Source organism: Petaurus breviceps, unplaced genomic scaffold (assembly GCF_028583685.1).
Source record: "Petaurus breviceps papuanus isolate PSGF00001 unplaced genomic scaffold, PetGlider_PUasm1.0 139, whole genome shotgun sequence".
NCBI classification, from domain to species: Eukaryota; Metazoa; Chordata; class Mammalia; order Diprotodontia; family Petauridae; genus Petaurus; species Petaurus breviceps.
In genome coordinates this window covers 6,206,202-6,223,294 of record NW_027185697.1, presented here as the reverse complement: position 1 = coordinate 6,223,294, position 17,093 = coordinate 6,206,202, and the positions used below count along the sequence as shown (strand labels likewise).

Genomic DNA, 17,093 nt, shown 5'->3' with positions numbered 1-17,093 from the left:
CCTGGCATGGACAATGCAAACACTACATCCAGACACTGGTCATCTCAGTTAATCTTGGGGATGAAGATTATCTTCATAGGGCTAGCTCTTCCTAAAATATCAATGCCTGCACAGTAGGGATCCTTTCCTTCTTGTTATTTGTCATCCTAATATTTGGGACAGTTCTTGGCAGACAGTAGGCACTTAATAAATACTTCTTGATTGACTGCATGAATGAAATGAGTTCAGTTCACCACACATTCTTTAAACTCCTGCTATGTGCCAGGGATTGGAGATATAGACAAAATGGAGACAGCCTAAAGGATCTTACTATATACAAAACAACTGTCTCTGAGTTGAGAGCTAAGCTGGTTTAATTTTCCACTAGGACAATGAAGGAAGAAGCCTGGACTTTAGTCCTAGTCCCTTTATCTCTTTGAGACTTAGATCATTAATCTAAAAAAGGGAATAATCTAATACTTCTTCTACAGGACATCCTGTCTTTTCATTCTCATGAAAACTCGTGTATAACCATATCCCTCTCCTTCTATAATTGTGAAGTTTAGTTTTTCTTTTTTTTTTCTTTTTGGAGAGGGGAAGGTAGGGCAATTGGGGTTAAGTGACTTGCCCAAGGTCACATGGCTAGTAAGTGTTAAGTGTCTGAGGCCGGATTTGAACTCAGGTCCTCCTGACTCCAGGGCTGGTGCTCTATTCACTGTGCCACCTAGCCACCCCTGAAGTTTAGTTTTTCATCAAAATCTAAGACTTTTCATTTATTCCTACTCAATTTCATTTCATTGGATTCCACCTACTGTTCTTATCTAGAGGTTGGTTCTTTGTTGTGTGTCAAAGATTCCTTTGGCAATCTGGTAAACCCTAGGGAACTGGTTTCAGAATTATGCTTTTGAAGGCATATATTTAAATACAATGGATTTTATATTTTAAATTTAAATTTAAATACAATGGATTACAAAGGGAACTAATTATTGAAATTCATTTTTTTTTAAGTTCACAAACCCAGGAAATATTTCCACAAACCCTTGACAAAGTCCTTTTTATATTGGAGAACCATGCATCCAGGAATGTTCCCAGCCTGGACTGGCTATTGAGAGCTGATTGTTAAAATTTCATTTAGAATATTTCCACCTCAGAAATTGGCAAATGCTACAAACCAGAGCTTGAGTTTTTGTACTGTTGATTGTCTTCATCATTAAAAAGGGATGTTGAAAATGTTAACAATGCAAATTCAATTGTACCTTGTAAGTACGTTTGTTTGTTTGTTTGCTTTTCTGGATACCCAATTGTCAAATGTTTACCAGTAAACCACTGCATGAATCAGAAACCTGGGCAAATTCTGACTTGAATAACATTATTTTAATAGCAAATTTCTTCTTCTTCTTCTATCATTCTTGATCTCATACTCTGCAATGGAAAAAAAAAAAAGAATACCCAGTCGGAGCTGATTTTGGCTCCATGATTCTTCAAAATGTCATGTTCCTTCCTTTTCATTTGAGCTAGCCAAAAGTAATGAGTACATATGCTTGTGAATGACCGATCTATAACAAGGATGTAAATAGGAGTTAACTTTACCAAGCTATTAGAGTAGAGGGAGAAGAGTGAATTAGTCACTGAATTGCTGAAGGAACAGGGAATTTCAAATGGGTAACAATCTGGGAGCCATAATACCACCAAATATCATGGGTGGAAGGGTATGAGAAACATTAAAATCAACCTGCTTTGGCCCACAGACCCCTATACCTGAAAAGAACTCTTATGACCAGCAGGTAGCTTATTCCACTTTGGGACTGCTCTAAGTGTGAGGATCTTTAGATTTCCCCCTCCCCCCCTTTTAATCAAGCCTAAAACTGTCTCTTTAAAACATCTACCCATTCCTATTACACCTATTTCTGGCTTCTATGGCCATAAAAAATGAATGAATGAATGAATTCAGTTTCTAGTACCCATGACAATCCTTCAAGTACATGCAGCTAGCCTTCATATGATTCATAATCTTTACTTCATAAAATCATAGAAGAGTGGTGGGTGGTATAGAACAGTGGGTGGGAGGGTACTTCATTTAAGGTTTAGGAAGATCTGAGTTCAAACCCTTCCTTAGACACTATGTGACTATATGAGTCATTTAACCTTCCTGGGCCTCATTGTTCTCACCTATAAAATAGGGGAGTTAGAATCCATGGCCTCTATGGCTCCTTCCAGCTCTAAATCTACAATCCCCAGATCTATTTTATTGACTTGTAAGATAATGGAGTTGTACTTAATGACCTCTATGGCTGCTTACAAGTCTAAATCTATGCTACTGTATACTATGGTTGGTCTCAGTAAGAATGTTATTCATAATACTTAAGGAAAAAAAAATTTTTTTAAGTTGGATTCTGGGAACGTCAGGCAGTGTTAGAAGAGCAGAACTCGTAGGTGCACTGAGGCCTTTGGACACATGTACAAGGCATGGTTCTTATGTTCATTTTAGTGTCTTAAAAATTCCTGAATCTGGTCAGTGAGGAGTTAACAAAAGCTGGTGAGTGAAATGATCATTCTCATCTTTTTATAAATTCATTGCTTGCATGAGTTCTTACACTTTAATCAACTCATTCATGGGGGGCTCTCTTAGATTCCAGACCCTTAGAAAGCAGGACAGTATCTTAGCCTTTCTGACTGTGTGTCCCAATGCTCTCTACTGCACCAAACCCGTGCTTACAAAATCCCAACACTGAAGAGTCTGCTCTAAATTAACCATAAAGAGTCATAGCTGAAGTGAAGGGGGTTTGGGAATAGTGCAGTCTGACTTTTGAAGAGGTAATTGGTTTAACTGAGGAAGGATGCTAGGCTTCTAATTAAAATGATTTTCTGTTTCACAGAAAATGGCTAATGCTGTCAGGATAATGGAATAAGCAGAGGATTTTTTTTTCTCTTGGATATATACTACCCATTGGTCATTCTCTGATGCTCTCCTGGAGGGTTCAAAACTTTGTTCCTACATCTTCTCAATCTAAAACAATGTGGTCATTATCAGCCCAGCTGTGTGCTGGTTGTACCTGAGCTTGTTAAAGCTTTCTTGGGTGGATTACTGCATTGAATGATTACTGTAATTGACTTACTGTCTAGCTCAAAAGGGGCTGACTTAATGAGGTTTGATTCTGGTAGGGCCCCCTTGGCTAGATGGCTCCCAGCCTGGTGTCTTTACTGTTGTGGTCTTTGTTGTTTTTTTCTTTTCTTTTCATATTTAATAACAGTTATATCCAGAGCTGAAGCCAATAGGCTGAGAAATGTTGGCAGCCCTGGTGTGCAGAGAATGGCTCTATATCAGAGGCAGGGGCTCATGCCAACTTCAATGATTTTTTTTTTTTAGCTCCTTTTGCCAATTCTTCCTTAGGGATTAATCTTGATTGACTCTCCATACCCCATGTTGGTGAAGTTTGGGCCATCCTGGTTGGTGATGCTGTTACCCAATCATCTGTTTATATAACAGAGAAGGGGATTAAACTTTAGGCATCTGGAAGATGTTATGGAGAGCCCATCTGGGACATGGGTGTGGATGTCTCTCTAGGAGAGTTATTGCCTTGCTTGAGGCTGTGTGTAGACACAAATTCAGGGGTGTGATGGGAAGCCCCTGAGGCTTAGGGTTAAAGGACTGAGTACTACTCGATGTGTTACCTTGGCCAGTGACCTCTTTGGGCTTCACCTTTCTCCTCATTATAATGAAAAGGTTATTTCTAAATTCACTCCCAGGTCTAAAAGATGATCCTCTGAATTCAGTAAAGAGTAGTACACTCACTAGACAATTAATTAGCTAGCTAATTTTATTTTAGCCTATTTAAGTGACAGATATATTTAAGTCATAGATATTAAGTGATTTATCCAAAAAGATCCAGATAGTGGCAGGATGTGTACCAGGGAACCCCACTTATTTTCCTACCTCCCTGTATTTGTTCATACCATTCCCCATGCCTATAATGCCTCTACTACCAAACTCAATGATGATGATAACTGATATTTACACTGTTTCAAAGTATGACAAAATGATTTTTGAGTATCTCATTTGAGACTCACAACAATCTTGAGGATTCGCAAGAGATCAATATCGTGTAGTAGATAGAGTGCTGGTGTTAGAGTCAGGAAAACATAGGCTTAAGCCCTAACTTTGACACTGACTGCGAGACCACAAGAAATTAATTAATAAAATCTCTGAGCCTCAGCCCCCTCATCTCCCAAAAGGGGGCAAATGATTGTATTCCCTACTTTACTGGGTTGTGTAGTAAAATTGTACAAACATGTATATATGTACATATATAATGTCTACATGTATCTGTGTGTATCTATCTATGTATAAATATACACATACACATGTATACACATATATTCATATATATGTATATATGAATATATGTGTGTATATATATGAATATATATGTATTTTTGCAAATTTCTATATAATGTAATTATTATTATAAGGGGTGGTTCAGTAGATGAGAATTGGCCTGGAGTCAGAAAACACATCTTCCTGATGTCAGATCTGGCCTCAGACACTTACTAGCTTTGTGACCCTGGGCAAGTCACTTAACCCTGTTTGCCTCAGTTTCCTCATCTGCAAAATGGGCTAAAGAAACAAACGGCAAACCACTTTGATATTTTTACCAAGAAAACCCCAAATGGGGTCATGAAGAGTTAGACATGACTGAAAAACTAAACAGCAAAAAAAACTCGTTTATTTTAATCAACATAATAATGGTGAAAAGAATAGCAGACATAGGACTCTAAAGTTTTCAGAGCTCTTTACCTAGATTACCTCATTTTAATCTCCCAAGAACCACCTGAAGCAGGTACCAGGGGATTGATCATCCCTTTTCACAGATGAGGAAGTTGCAATTCAGAGAATTTTAGTGACTTTCCCAAAGTCTCCCAGTTAACAAGCATCAGAGATGAGACTTGAAACCAGGTTTTCCTGACTCTAAGACCAGTATTCTTTCTTTTGTGCCACATAGCACACTTTCCAGCAACCTAATTCTCTAGGGATCCTACCCGTTCATCAAGAACACTCATGGAGCTTTCCTGGTTCCACATTCTACTCCCTACACAGGCCTCTCTGATCACAACTGCTCCCATTTCTGTAGGAATAACAGTATACAAAGCACTTTAGAATGACCCCACAACAAAGGTAATAAAATAATTATTTTCCCCATTTTGCAGATAAATATTTGTGGTCCAGTCATTTTTTTTTCAGTCATATCTGACTCTTCATGACCCCATTTGGAGATATCTTGACAAAGATACTGGAGTGCTTCACCATTTTCTTTTCCAGATCATTTTACTGATGAGGAAACTGAGGTAACCAGAATTAAGTGGCTTGCCCAGGGTCACATAGCTAGTAGGTTTCTGAGGCCAGATTTGAAATAAGATCTTCCTGATTCTAGGCCTGGCTCTATCCACTTAACCACCTAGCTGTACCCAAATAATTATCAGGGGAGAGTAAATGATTTGTTATAGTCTCATTGCTCATAATCAATAAATATAAGATTTGAAATCAGGTCTTTTTGATGCCACATTCAAAGAGTTAACATCTATTCTCTGTCCTTCATATGACTTCTTAGCATTTACCTTGTGCTTATGAAGTTATATCAGTACTTGCATTATATTTCACGATAAAGATTGTGACATAATGGATAGGAAGCCAACTCTAAAGTTGGGAAGTTCTGAATTCAGGTCTTGCCATTACCAGATCCTTAATGTGTGGCCCTGGAGAGTGATATTAGCTCTCTGTATTCTAGGCAAATGGCTCAGATTGTAAGTTACAGAGATGGTTTGCTAGAGGAACTTTTCTTCTAAGGGAGTTCCCTATACCAATGAAATCAAAGATTCCGTCCTTTCTCCGGTCCCAGTATCTGTGAATCTCCTAGTTTTCTCCCAGATTGGGATTTCCTTGAGGCCAGGGTCAGGTTTCTTCCAGCACTTACTATGCACATAGTACATGTTTGTTGAGACACTAAAAGAATGAACATAACTCTTTTACCTTCTGGTAAGACATATAACTAGCGATTTTTTAATTTGGTCAGTGGGCATCAATTTTGCTACAGGAAATAATAAGAAAGGCAGATTGAACCACAGAGAGGACAGGATGGTCAAGCAGGTCCAGGAGAAGCTCATGCAGAGAAGTCAGATGTCTAGCTTGAGATTTTAGCTAATTATTCTTGCTAACTAGTCAGTCACTCAGGCATTTTTAAGCACCTACTGTTTGCCAGAAATAGCTAAGATCTAAACTTAAAGTCAAATACAAACATACAGATTAATCCTGTCTTTTAAAGAGTTCCCATTTTAATGGGGGGAGAAAATAGATAAATGAAAGCTTGAAAGGGAAATGGTGGCCTGAAGATGATCATAGGATCTGAAGCAAGCTTCTATGTGACACGAAATCCTAGACTTCAACAAGAAAAGGCAAAAGCTCACTTATCAGGATGAGGAACTGAGAGGCAGAATCCAGGTTACAGGTGGGGATGTGCTGGAGGTCAGTCAGTCAGTCAGTCAACAAGTATGTATTAAACACTTCCTATATGCCAGGAAATGGTCTGGGTGGAGAAGGAATATTGTGGAGTGTCACAGGGGCCTGGTCATAGGCCCAGAGGCAAGGTTCAGATTATGGATGGTAAACAATTTACACCTGGCATGAACAAAGACAAGGAAGGAGTAAAATGTCTGGGCTTCTCCAGTGCAGATTCTGCCATAGATTAGCCAGGTCATCTTGGATAGGTCACTTAATATTAAATAATTAGTCAGTTATTTAATGTTTGCTAAATCCATAGGAGCAGAGGCTTCAGAACCCGAAGTGAATGTAAATAACAAGGGCCTTGAGAAAACAACTCGTCCATAGCCATCATTTTACAGCTGATGAAGTTGACTTGCCCTGAGAGGGCTTGCAATTTGCCTCAAGCCACATAGCTACAAATTAGACAAGTGAGATTCAAACCCACATCCCTTGATTACAAATCCAGTCCTCTATGGAAGCCCCTTCCTAATGAATGATTATAGAATGTTCTTTGCCATTCTGTGCTACAGCGTGTATGAAATGGATTCTGGAGCATTTGATGGGGTGTGGTGGGGCACAGGGAAAGAGAGGAGAAAAGAGGGGAGAGGCCTGTGTCCAGCTCCATCGGATTGACGTGGTAAATGATGTGCATCGGCATGGCTGTAATTAGCACGAGATGGGAAAATGCAATTTGCTCACATTTCCCCCCAGCCTGATGGAATCGGAGACATAAGCAGATAGATCACACTAACAAAGCTGTCACCACCAGATCAGAACATTTACTGGGGAAAGATGCAAATGAGCGCCCAGTTTTTCTTCCTCTTCCCTCCTTTGGTTCACACTTTTTCAGTTCAGGTTGCTTAACTCCCCATGCCCAGTTCACAGTGAAGGAAGCCAGGTTGAAGATCCTTTATGGAATATGTTTAATTTCCCTTTGAGGATGGGTGCCTTCTTTCCCACTGCAATATTTTAGAAATTTTGGCCAGTGATGGGTGGGATCCTGGGGAGCTGGGCAGACTTGATTTTTTGACCTTTAAGGATCAATTTCCAGGGTCCTGACGATAGGGGAAAATCAGAAGACTTACCTATGATCTAAATATATGTGAGTCTCATCTTTGTCTCAGGCTGGTGTTATAAGTAGGAGGTTCAGGTGGCTACTTTAGAATAAGCTAACTTAATATTTTAAAAATACAGTATTTAATGTGTTATTCATCATTTCTGGATATACTCCCCCAATCAACTCCCAATGAGCCTTCCTTTTTAACAAAGAAAGGTTATTAAATGAAACTAATGTAGTGACCATATTACTACTTTGTGGTGACCATATCACAATCAATCATCTGAGAACATATGCAATATTCTGTACCCATAGGCTTGTATCGTTCCAGAGAAAGGGATTTTGTTTCTTTATGAAATGGATATTGGTAATTGCAAATACTTAGCATTCCGAGGGGTGAAAACCTTTCTATTATGTTTTCCCCCTCCCCTTTTGCTTAAGGCCATAATCTCTATTATAATACATATTGTCTTGGGAGGACTCTCACCTTAAATTATTTTTAGTCACTCCACCACTTGGATAAAGAATATGAGTGTAAATTTTTATAGGAGGAAAGGATTATGAGGATGCTGGTCATAAAAATGCTTAGAATACAGAGGCAATGAAAACTGAAACAAAACAAAACAAAACAAAAAGATATCATACACTCCATGCTTTTGCCCAGGACTTCTCCTGCCTTTATGATCATCCCATGTTTATATGATCTTAGAAACAGAATTCAAAAGAACCCAAGAGATATTGTAATCTAGTCTCTTTCTTATCTAGAAGGGGAAACTAAGGTCTGAGAGGATAATTGACATTTCCAATGACACACAAGTGGCAAACAGTAGATCTTAGATTGGAAACATGGTGTAAGATTCCAAATCTGGTCTTCTTCACACGATTCCATTCTTCATCCTACCTGGAGGAAATTGGAAGGAATAATGGTACCATGGCCTCTGATAACACTTCTAGTCCTATATCTATGATCCTCTGACCATTTAGAAAAAATTGTGATGTGGAATTTCATCAGCATATGCAATGCCAAGCAAAGGCAACTTCCCAAGGTTCAAAATACCAGCATAGCCACTCTCCATTTTATTCAGTGACAAACGAAGAACAGAGAAAATCAAAATACAGTATTCACCAAGTGTAATTAAATAATTTCCAAGTGCTACTCCACCCCTGGACAGTACTTTCATTTAGTCAATCCCAAAGACCCTCTTTTCAAATGGAGATTTGTTTCCAATCATAAACAAAGTAAATTCATTTGGTCAGTTACAGAGCAAACACACACAAACAAAAAGTCAAAAGTTTCCCACCTCTGGATCACAACTGAATTACAATTATCATCAGTTAACACCAAGCACCTTCTAAAAAGGGGAAGTAGAGAGCACAAAGGCCATCTACCCCTGAGCTACAGCAAGGTTAAGATACCATCACAGCATTTATTAGCCAAAGAGAGGTCTTTTCTTCAGAGAGTTCTTTTCTTCATCTTGACCCAAGGCAAGTTCTCAGAAGTCCCTGTTCCTGGGGAGACAAAGCTTAACAAGGCCACAAGATACATTGCCAATGTCCTCATTAATTCATTCTCTCTCTGCAGAACAGTCCTAGGAACCCTGCAAACATTAGCAAGACCCTCTTCTAGGATTTCTGTAAACATACAACAAGAAAATCCTTCTTCAGGGCTTCTGAACCAACAGCAAGGTTCCAGGACCTCCGCAACAACAGCATTGGCTTTCACCAGTGGTCAAATCTGGCAAAACATCAAAGCAGACAGACAAAGTAACACTATCACAGCCATGTCTCCTCAGTCTTGGCAGCTCTGGGTGGCAGCTCTCAAAAGTCCTGGGCAGCTTGAACTGGCCCTTAGCAATTCTCTCTCTCACTCTGCCTCCACGATGCTGCTTCCAAAAGTTCTTCTGCCTCTCTCTCTCTGTCTAAATCCAGAGCACCAGCTCCTCCCAGTTCAGCCCTCTCTTTTCACATCAACAAGTCCATCCCACAAGTGGGATTCACAAGCTCTGGGTTTTAACACTCAACCGGAAAACCAAGCCAATACAGGGGGATCTTTAAATTCCATTACTATTATAGCATAGGAAGCCCCAGGTGAAGAACCATCTCTAATCATACATTTAAGCACTTGCTGGTCAGCTTATGGATTTAAGAGAGCTGCCCTACAGACCACTGAGAGGAAGTACCATACATCCAAAAGGTGGCACAGGCAAAAATTTCACCTTCTATGTATGCATTTTGCTTTTCAAAAGTCCTTTACTACCTATGCATCTTAAAAACAACCTACTGAGGTACAAAAGTTCATATACTTATTCTGCAAATTAGAAAATTGGGCCTGAGTGTGTTTTTTTTCTTTTTGGGGGGCAATTGGGGTTAAGTGACTTGCCCAAGGTCACATGGCTAGTTTTTGTGTTGTGTCTGAGGCCGGATCAAAACCCAGGACCTCCTGACATCAGGATTGGTGCTCTAGCCACCACCTAGCCACCCCACTGAGAGTATTTTAAGGTTACCCATCTATTTAGTGTCCAAGACAGAGTTAGGATCCTAGGTCACCTGACTTCAGTGGCATTTCAATTTATCAAACATATGATATGTACCTAGTATATTCTATATTGGGTTCAGAAATTACCATTATGGTGTTTAAAAAAGTTTTGAGAGACATAGTGTCTGGGTAGTTTAATATTTTTTTAAAATAAGGCCTGCGGGTTATTAATGAAAGGATGGTCATGTGGTCATCTATATTTGACCAACGACCCAAGGCATCAGGGCTCACAGTTTATATTCATTAGGTATACAGTGAGGGGCTGGGAGTGACCCTAGGACAGAGAAACTTATCTCTATACTCAGCAAACAACCTTAGGCTATGTAGACCAAAAGACCAGTCTTCACCCAAGCTTGAGTAGAACACGATCGGTTTCCTCATCTTAAATTCCTTGTGAAGTTGGGTCTGACCAAGATTGAGGAGAGTCAATGCTGTTGTTGTGCTTGCCCTTCATTTTTCAAAGAGGATCTTGTCAGGGAAATGATGCCACGACTCGCAGTTCACTTGGATTTGAGGGAGGGAGAGTCGTGCAAGGTCATCAGCTTCACTTTCTCCTCCAGAGCCATCTGGGTCCAGTTGCCAGATATTCCTTCGGATGACTAGAGATAACCCAGGATGTAAAGGGAGAGCTGGCCCTTTTAGGCTAAGGCCTTTTCATGTACTCACTTAGAGAGAAGCAACACAAATTCAGTGGAATGGCCTTGAAGAGGGGACCCACTAGGTTAGGGTTGCTCTGAAGACTCCAAAATACCAACATGCCGGGTCCTGCCCAATGAATTTGACTCGAATCTTTTCAGCCAGAGAAAAGTAAAATTTATTAAAAGTTCACTTGCATTAGACACAGAGTAAGTCTGTACTGGGTCATTCTACGGCACTCTCACTATTCTGTGGTGCTGTCTGGCACTCTCTCACATGGTCTGAGATGGGGTCTTATATACAGAAGGTTGTGGGAGGAATCTAGGGATGGTCTAGAGGAGGAGTTTGGGCAGGGTATTCAGGAGGAGTTAATGAGGTCAATGTTTGATTAAGGGTGGGAAGCCACCTGGAGACCACAAACAATGGTGGGCTAGACCAGTTCAAGGGTGGTAAGTCTAGTAAAGGTCTTGCCTCATCAAATGGAATGATTTAATCAAGAGTCCAAGGGAGGTTCCCAGAGCCTGTACCTCAAGGACTCAAGGAGAGGTGCAGGGGGCTCCCAGAGCCCATACCTCACCAACCTCAGTGAAAAGTGAGTCAAGGGATAGCCTCTTTAATTAGAAAAAGAAAAAAAAATATCAAGCTAGGAGGGGTAGACCCTCAGGGTTGCTGTTACAAAGAGAAACACTTACCATTGAACATTCAGTGTAAAACAGGAGGGCCCAAAATAAAGCTATTGGGACCATTGTGGACCATTGTGGTCCAATCTATGGGCTTCAGAGTGAACTGGGTTCAAGGTTTTGTGAAAGGAGAGAGAGAGAGAGAGAGAGAGAGAGAGAGAGAGAGATAGAGAGCAAGACCCAAATTTTGAGGGCAGTTTCTAGCCATCAAAATTTACCTTCCTTTGGAGAGGAGAAGGAGAGGGAGAAGGAGGAGAAGAGCTGATTTATCTAACTATCTGGGTCCCCATTCATGAAGCTCAGTCTACTCACTAGCATCAGGGAAATGATGACATGACTTGCAGGTACCTTTGATTTGAGTGAGGGAGGGCTGTGCAAGGTAACCAACTTCACCTTCTCCTCCAGAGTTGATGCAGTTTCATTATCAGTAATGTCCTTTTATAGTCTGAACTTTTTAAGAATTTTGGAAGAAGGGGAGAGCTGTGAATCTCGCCCCAAACCATTTGCTATTAGTAATCATTCTCAGAGAATATAAAGACAGAAAACAAAGCAGCTATTGCCCCCTAAGGATGTGATATTCTACTGAGGGTAAACAATAAGTTAAAAAAATATCTGTGAACTAAAGGTGGAGAAATTGTGACCTCAAGGCCACATGAGGCCCTCTAGGTCCTCAAGTAGGGTCCTTTGACTGAATTCAGACTTCACATAACAACCCCCTTCCAAAAATCATTTGTTCTGTAAAACTTGAACTCAGTCAAAAGGCCATAACCAATGACCTAGAAGACCACATGTGGCTTTGAGGCTGCAGGTTCCCCACTCCTGGATCTGCACACAGAAATATATGTATATACTCATTATATATATATGTATTTGTAGAAACACCTATACAGCCATAAATATATGTTTATATTTTATATATGTATATATAAATGTGTATGCATGAATGTGTGTGTGTGGGTGTGTGTGTGTGAGAGAGAGACAGAATCAGAGACAGAGTCAGAGGGTCAAGGCATTGGTAGTGCTGGGTGGCACAGATACAAGCCTTCTAATTTCTTATATAAATTTTAATTGATGCTGTAATTCTTTTTATATCACTGTCATTTTCGAATAACATTCTACACATATTGCCATTCTTTATAACAAGGAAGCATGCTTAAGCCAAACAAATGGACCTGATGGTAGTGATTAACAATGTATGCCTCAATCTATACCTTTAGTTTTCCACTCTACTGAAAGATCATAAATTTTGCCATCTGTCATCCGGTAACTAGATTGGTTGTTGCATTGGTTTGAATTCACATATCTTTTAAGACCATTTTCCTTTATACTTCTGTGGACATTGGGTATACTGCTCATTTGTTTCTTCTTACTTCTTTCTGAATCAGTTCATTCAACTCTTCCCATATTTTTCAGAATTCCTTATATTTGTTATTCTTAAGGCACAATAGTTATTGATTTGCATTCATATATCACCATCAGTACAAAACTCCATTCATCAATGGGCATCCAATTTGTTTTTGAGTTTAATTATTTTTCTTTTCTGTTTGTTTGTTTTATTCTGCTCTATCTTCTTTTCCCTGCTCACCATCTTTCTCCAAATGACTTTCCTCTTCTCGCCCCTCCCTGTGATCATGTTTGAGTATAAAGATGCATGGAGAGGATTTCCTTTGATATCTCATTCCAGTAGAACTTCCTAAAGTGCTTGGCTCTACCAACACAGTGCAACAAGAATTGATTGGATTGTCTTGTGTGCTGTATTTTATAGAGTGGTTGCAGGTTTTATGTCTGAGATGGCACTAGTTACTTGTGGAGTCAGAAAAAAAATAACTGCACACAGATTTGAAGGGATTTAAATGCAGAGAAGAGTGTCTGGGGAAATATAGAGATGCTGTCCATTGTACTGCTCTTGCAACACATTATATAATCATATATTGAGCTGGAAAGGACTGAGGAGACCATATATTACAACCTTTTCATTTTATGGGAGAGGAAACTGAGGCCCAGAGATTTTAAATGACTTGCTAAAGGTCATTACATTTAGGATTTGAACCCACATCCTCTGATTCTAGAACCAAAGTAGTCATTGCATGATGCTGCCTTCTTTAAATTACTACTGAAAGTACAGTGAAGCACTAATAAGTAGTTAATTCTATAGTTAAAGAAGTACCACAATACTGGGGGCCATCTCATCGATTTATATGTACAAGTGAGTCTTTAGCTGATGTAAGAGCCTTTTAATTGCTAAGTTCATTACTGTATGTTCCCTAGTACTGCCTTGAAAGTAGACACTTCTTGGAGAAATGGGAGGGGGAGGTCATGTTAATTAGAAGGTTATCCCCAAATGTAACCACAATTAGTAAATATGTCAGAAAAAACAAATCAGAAAAAATCAATTGACAAGTATTCAATTGCTTATTACTCTGTTTTCTTTTTCTGTAGCTTCGGAAGGCAGTGATGGATCATATATCAGACTCATTCCTGGAAACCAATGTTCCCTTGCTAGTACTGATTGAGGCTGCCAAGAGTGGGAATGAGAAAGAAGTCAAGGAGTATGCCCAAGTTTTCCGTGAACATGCCAATAAGCTGGTGGAGGTAAGTCACTGTCACTGTAAGGATGGCGTGCTGTGAAAGTATAAAGGATCACCACAGGCCTGATTTCTTATCCTTGGCCCACAGAGAATTCTATTTTAGATCACTGACTCTGAAAGCAACATGGTGGAACACATCTTGCTTTTGATGTTTAGAATCATTCAAATCCTGAGGTTGGGAGAGGAAAGAATGAGATGGCAACTCCCCAGCTCTGACTCCCCCCTTCTTGTTTGTCTGCTGGTTAAATGAGAAGGCAAGGGAAGTTTTGATAATGTTGGGAAAGAGAGAGATTGGAAATAAAGAAAAAAAGAACGAGGAGTGGGGAAGCAGAATCAAGGATGAGATAACACCATGGGAAATAGTACAGTGGCACCATGTGCCCCTGCACATTGTAATCAATAGCTTGAATGAGGGCATGCTTATTAAATTTGTGCTTGAAGATTGGAGGCAATGCTAATGTGTAGGATGGAAAGAAATGGGACTAACTCCTGTATTGTTTTATCCTTTAAAATATTGATATATATTCATATATACACACATATACATACATATCCTTTAAATATATATATATATATATTCATATACATATACATATATATATATACACACACAAATACAGTTTTATTATGTGTTACATCCAATGATAAGTACAGATATATTTTAGAGTGTAAATTTATTGGAAATGATGTGGCATTGATGTCATCATATTTGGAATGGTGCCAGCTCCTACTTATGGTTTTTTACTTAAAATACTGTAATTATTTTTAATGGAATTTCTCTGTCTCTTCCTGCTGGATGTTGTTGGTAATACAAAAACATTGACAAGTTATATGGGTTAATTTTATATGCCACAACTCAGAAATTATTATTACATTATTTTAGTTGTCTTTCTAGTACTCTCTGAATAAATTGTCCTATCTGTAAAAGAAACAAATAACAACCAAAAAACTGTAAAATAAAATGGGTCAGGGGACCCTGAGTTCCTTCACTGTCTTAAGACTTCAACTGTCCTCAATCATCCTTTGACTCGACTTAAGACTGTTGAAAGAAAATCCAGGGCTTCATTGACCTTTGTTGTCTTTTGGTTCTTTCCCTAATCCCCTCCTAACTATTGGTTTAAACTATTTTTGGACAGTCACTGGAGTAAATTGTATGAGCATGTGCCATTCTCCCCAACCATGGTGGTTTGAAATTCAAAGAACACCCTGCAGACAAGGGCCCTGAGTTTTCTTTTCTCACTTACCAATAGAAGGGCTTACATTTGCTAATGGTATGGCTGAAGCATTGGGAATGGTTTGAATTATGTAGCCTCCTTGAATGAGATTTTGTAAAAAGATATATAATGTCTAGGCTGCCTAAAGAGGGATGTTGTAATACTACTAGTAAAATAGAATAGGACAAGTTATGTCCAGGAAGCCAGAATGGTGAGGAAAAAGAAGTGATTATGAGTTAGTAGGAGACCCTCAGCCAGGGGCTAGAATTTTTTGGACACTTCTTTAAATATGGAGTCATATATCTGTTAAAATGTAGAGTCAAAGTCTTAAGGAGTGGACTCAGGAATGCAAAAGTGAATTACATAGCCATGAAAGAAATGTTCTTAAAAAAAAGTATGTTGTCAAGGACGATTAGATGGAGAAAGTAGAAACTGCCAACAGGATGGAAACAGATTGGCAATACTCAAGGTAGGATGAGGTGGTGGAGTGTCCTTGAGACCTAAAGAGCTGAAGTTAAGAAGGTGAAAGGATGGTTAGTGAGAGGATGGGTAAAATCTCGGGAAAGAAAAGAGAGAAGTATGACATTGGGTAATGGTTGGTTGATTAATTGTACAGCAGTGAAAGATAGCTCAGGAGCAGGACCTCTGACAGAGGTGGACATACACAGACCCAGACACAGAATAATAGACTCTTGGGGCAGACACAGATGAATGAGGAACAGTAGGTGGTATCTACAAAGGACTGTTTGCTTCTACAAACCTGAGCTTTCCTCTGCACCTATAGTTCAGTTGCTTGAATTATGAAAAAATAAAATCAGAACAAAAGAAAACAAAATACTAACTTTTATTGTTTTTTTTTCTCCCAAGCAGTCAGACAGAAAGCTTTTAAATCTGAAGTAGGGGTGTGCTAGATGCAAAGTGAATAAAACACTGGCTTAGGAGTCAGGAGGACCTGAGTTCAAATCCAACCTCAGACACTTAACACTTACTACCCATGTGACCTTGGGCAAGTCACTTAACCCCAATTGCTGCCTTCTCCCCTCCCCCCAAAAAAAAACCTGAAGTAAAATGTGGAATAGATCAAAATAGTTGTGAAGGTATCTTTTACCTAAGTATGTACATTTGTCTTCCCCAAAGTAAAGGCTGTTAGGAAGAAAAATGACATGGAACTATTTGGAGAGGTCAGAAATTCGGGAACTTAGATACCTTTAGCTTATGACCTCTTTGAGGGCAGAGACTATTTTTTTGTCCCTTTTTGTATCCTTGAAGCTTAGCACAGTGCCTAGCATATAGTATGCCCTTGTTGATATGCAGTCTTTTCAGTCATGTCCCATCCTTTGAAACTTCATTTGGGGTTTTCTCGGTAGAGATACTGGAGTAGTTTGCAATTTTCTTCTCCAGGTCATTTTACAGATGAGGAAAATAGGGGCAAAATGGGTTAAGTGACTAGCCCAGGGTCATATAGCTAGTATGCGTCAGGGGCCAGTTTTTAACTCAGATCTTCCTGACTCCAGACCTGGTACTCTTACACTGTGACACCTAGCTTTCAATATTTTAATAAATATCAATTGATTGATTGCAAGCTTAGAAGAAAGGGATGATTTTGGTTTAAAATGGGAAATAATCAAGGGAAGTGCAGATATGTCCAGATCTATACCTGAAACTATAATAGAAAGAGTAGAGAGATAGGTTCTCATGGCCCGAAACTCTAGAATGAAAGTTAAATTGAGACAGATGAGGAGCTCCCCATAAAAGGGCGAGTGCCTCCAGAGACTGAAATACCTACACAGGGAGCTCTTTGTTAAGATTTCAAAAGGTCATGTATCAAGATAGAAGCAAGGAAAGGAAGGTTAGCGGTGAGAACCAAA

General features: G+C 39.4%; 1 protein-coding gene across 3 annotated transcripts in view; it reads left to right on the top strand.

Moving 5' to 3' along the window:
- The window catches only part of CTNNA2 (catenin alpha 2), a 1,588,763-nt gene that overhangs the window by 1,245,549 nt on the left and 326,121 nt on the right, over positions 1-17,093 (top strand). For all 3 annotated transcript variants that reach the window (XM_069065925.1, XM_069065916.1, XM_069065933.1), the window contains exon 9: positions 13,863-14,015. In XM_069065925.1, coding sequence (XP_068922026.1) covers positions 13,863-14,015 — 153 coding nt within the window. The remainder of the gene's footprint in view (positions 1-13,862; positions 14,016-17,093) is intronic.